Source organism: Emiliania huxleyi (genome assembly GCF_000372725.1).
Source record: "Emiliania huxleyi CCMP1516 unplaced genomic scaffold EMIHUscaffold_2454, whole genome shotgun sequence".
Lineage (NCBI taxonomy): Eukaryota > Haptophyta > Isochrysidales > Noelaerhabdaceae > Emiliania > Emiliania huxleyi.
Window position 1 is genome coordinate 1 of NW_005200208.1, and position 1,313 is coordinate 1,313.

Below are 1,313 nucleotides of genomic sequence, written 5' to 3' on the forward strand. Positions count from 1 at the left end.
GACCCCTCCCCCCCTCCTCGTCTCTCCCTCCCTCTCACGGCGGCCCGGCCTCGAAACGACAAATGACAGGTGCGCCGTCCTCGGGCTGCGTCAGCTGTACACCCTCATCGCCGAGGCGCCGGGCGCCGGTCGAGTCCGCTGCTCGGCGGGCGGCGTCTCTTCACACCTTCGCGCCTGTGAACCAGGCGGTCGACGCCTTCGAGTACCTGATGTACGGCGTCGCATTCGTGCTCGCCTTCATCGGACTCAAGCTGCTCGGCAGCTTCGCCGGCGTCGAGGCGCGCGCCGCCGCCGCCGCCGCCGCCAGGGCGTGAGGCCCGCCCTCCCCCGTCACGCCCGTTCCGTGACTCGTCGACGACGCGCCCCGCAGGTGCCCACCGAGGTGTCGCTCGCGGTGGTCGTGGCCTCCATCGGCGCCGGCGTGGGCGCGTCGCTCCTCCTGCCGCCGCCGGACGACGACAGCGGCGGCGGGAGTAGCGGCGAGTGACCCCACGACGGGCGTGGGTTCTGGGTAGCGTGAGGCGGGGCAGACCCCAGCTGACAATGTACCTGTCGCTTCCGCGCTCTCCACCGCGCCGCCGCGGCCGGGCTGTACTCCGCGCGCTGGGCGCGTACTTGCGCGCATCCCTTATGTGTGTGTGCGCCTCTCGCTCGGACATGTTTGAAAATTCGATTCTCGCGAGGTTTTGTGTCTCGGGTGTCCCTGCGGCACTGCGGGGTCGCCCTGCGCTTCTCGGATCTCGCGTGTCGCGACAGCCCCGACACACGCGCGAGGTGACACACATGCAGAGAGGCGTGTGTATGTGTGGTGGCTTGGTGTGACTGGACACTAGTCACTACGTTGTGTGAGAGTGTGTGTGCGCAGCCGTGTCGAGAGGCCCAGAGCCCACTCGCTTGCTTTTTTTCGCTCCAGTCCTGCGCGCGGATCTTCACACTCCAAGACCGGAGGGCTACGAAGCCTTCACACTCCAAAGGGGCTGCCCAGAGCCCCACAAACGACGTCCGTCTCACGTGTCAGCTGATACTGATGTAGAGTATAGAGTGGAGCAGTTGTGGTTTCTTTTACTGTAGTCTCTCTCGGCTCAAGTGACTAGCAGGGCCATCAATCCTGCTGCTGTCACGTTCGCTTGACTAGCGAAGACTTCTGCAAAGGTGGGATATGGCGTTGCCGTGAAGAACGCGTGCACCTCGTCCGAGTTGTTGACAAACTCACTGATGCGATGTGAGTGGACAATCCGAACGGACGAGTATTCCGTTCGCGCGGGAGGAGGCTTCCGCTGCTCGCACGGGAGCAGCTGCATCGAGAGTCCAGA

The 1,313-nt window shown here is 65.0% G+C and overlaps 1 protein-coding gene across 1 annotated transcript; it reads left to right on the plus strand.

Moving 5' to 3' along the window:
* The first annotated feature begins 199 nt into the window (after positions 1 to 199).
* EMIHUDRAFT_373794 (hypothetical protein) lies at positions 200 to 681 on the plus strand. The gene is made up of 2 exons (XM_005778445.1): positions 200 to 278; positions 371 to 681. Exons 1-2 carry the CDS (start codon positions 210 to 212, stop codon positions 485 to 487), a joined length of 186 nt encoding a protein of 61 aa, XP_005778502.1. The 5' UTR covers positions 200 to 209; the 3' UTR covers positions 488 to 681.
* The last annotated feature ends 632 nt before the right edge of the window (positions 682 to 1,313 follow it).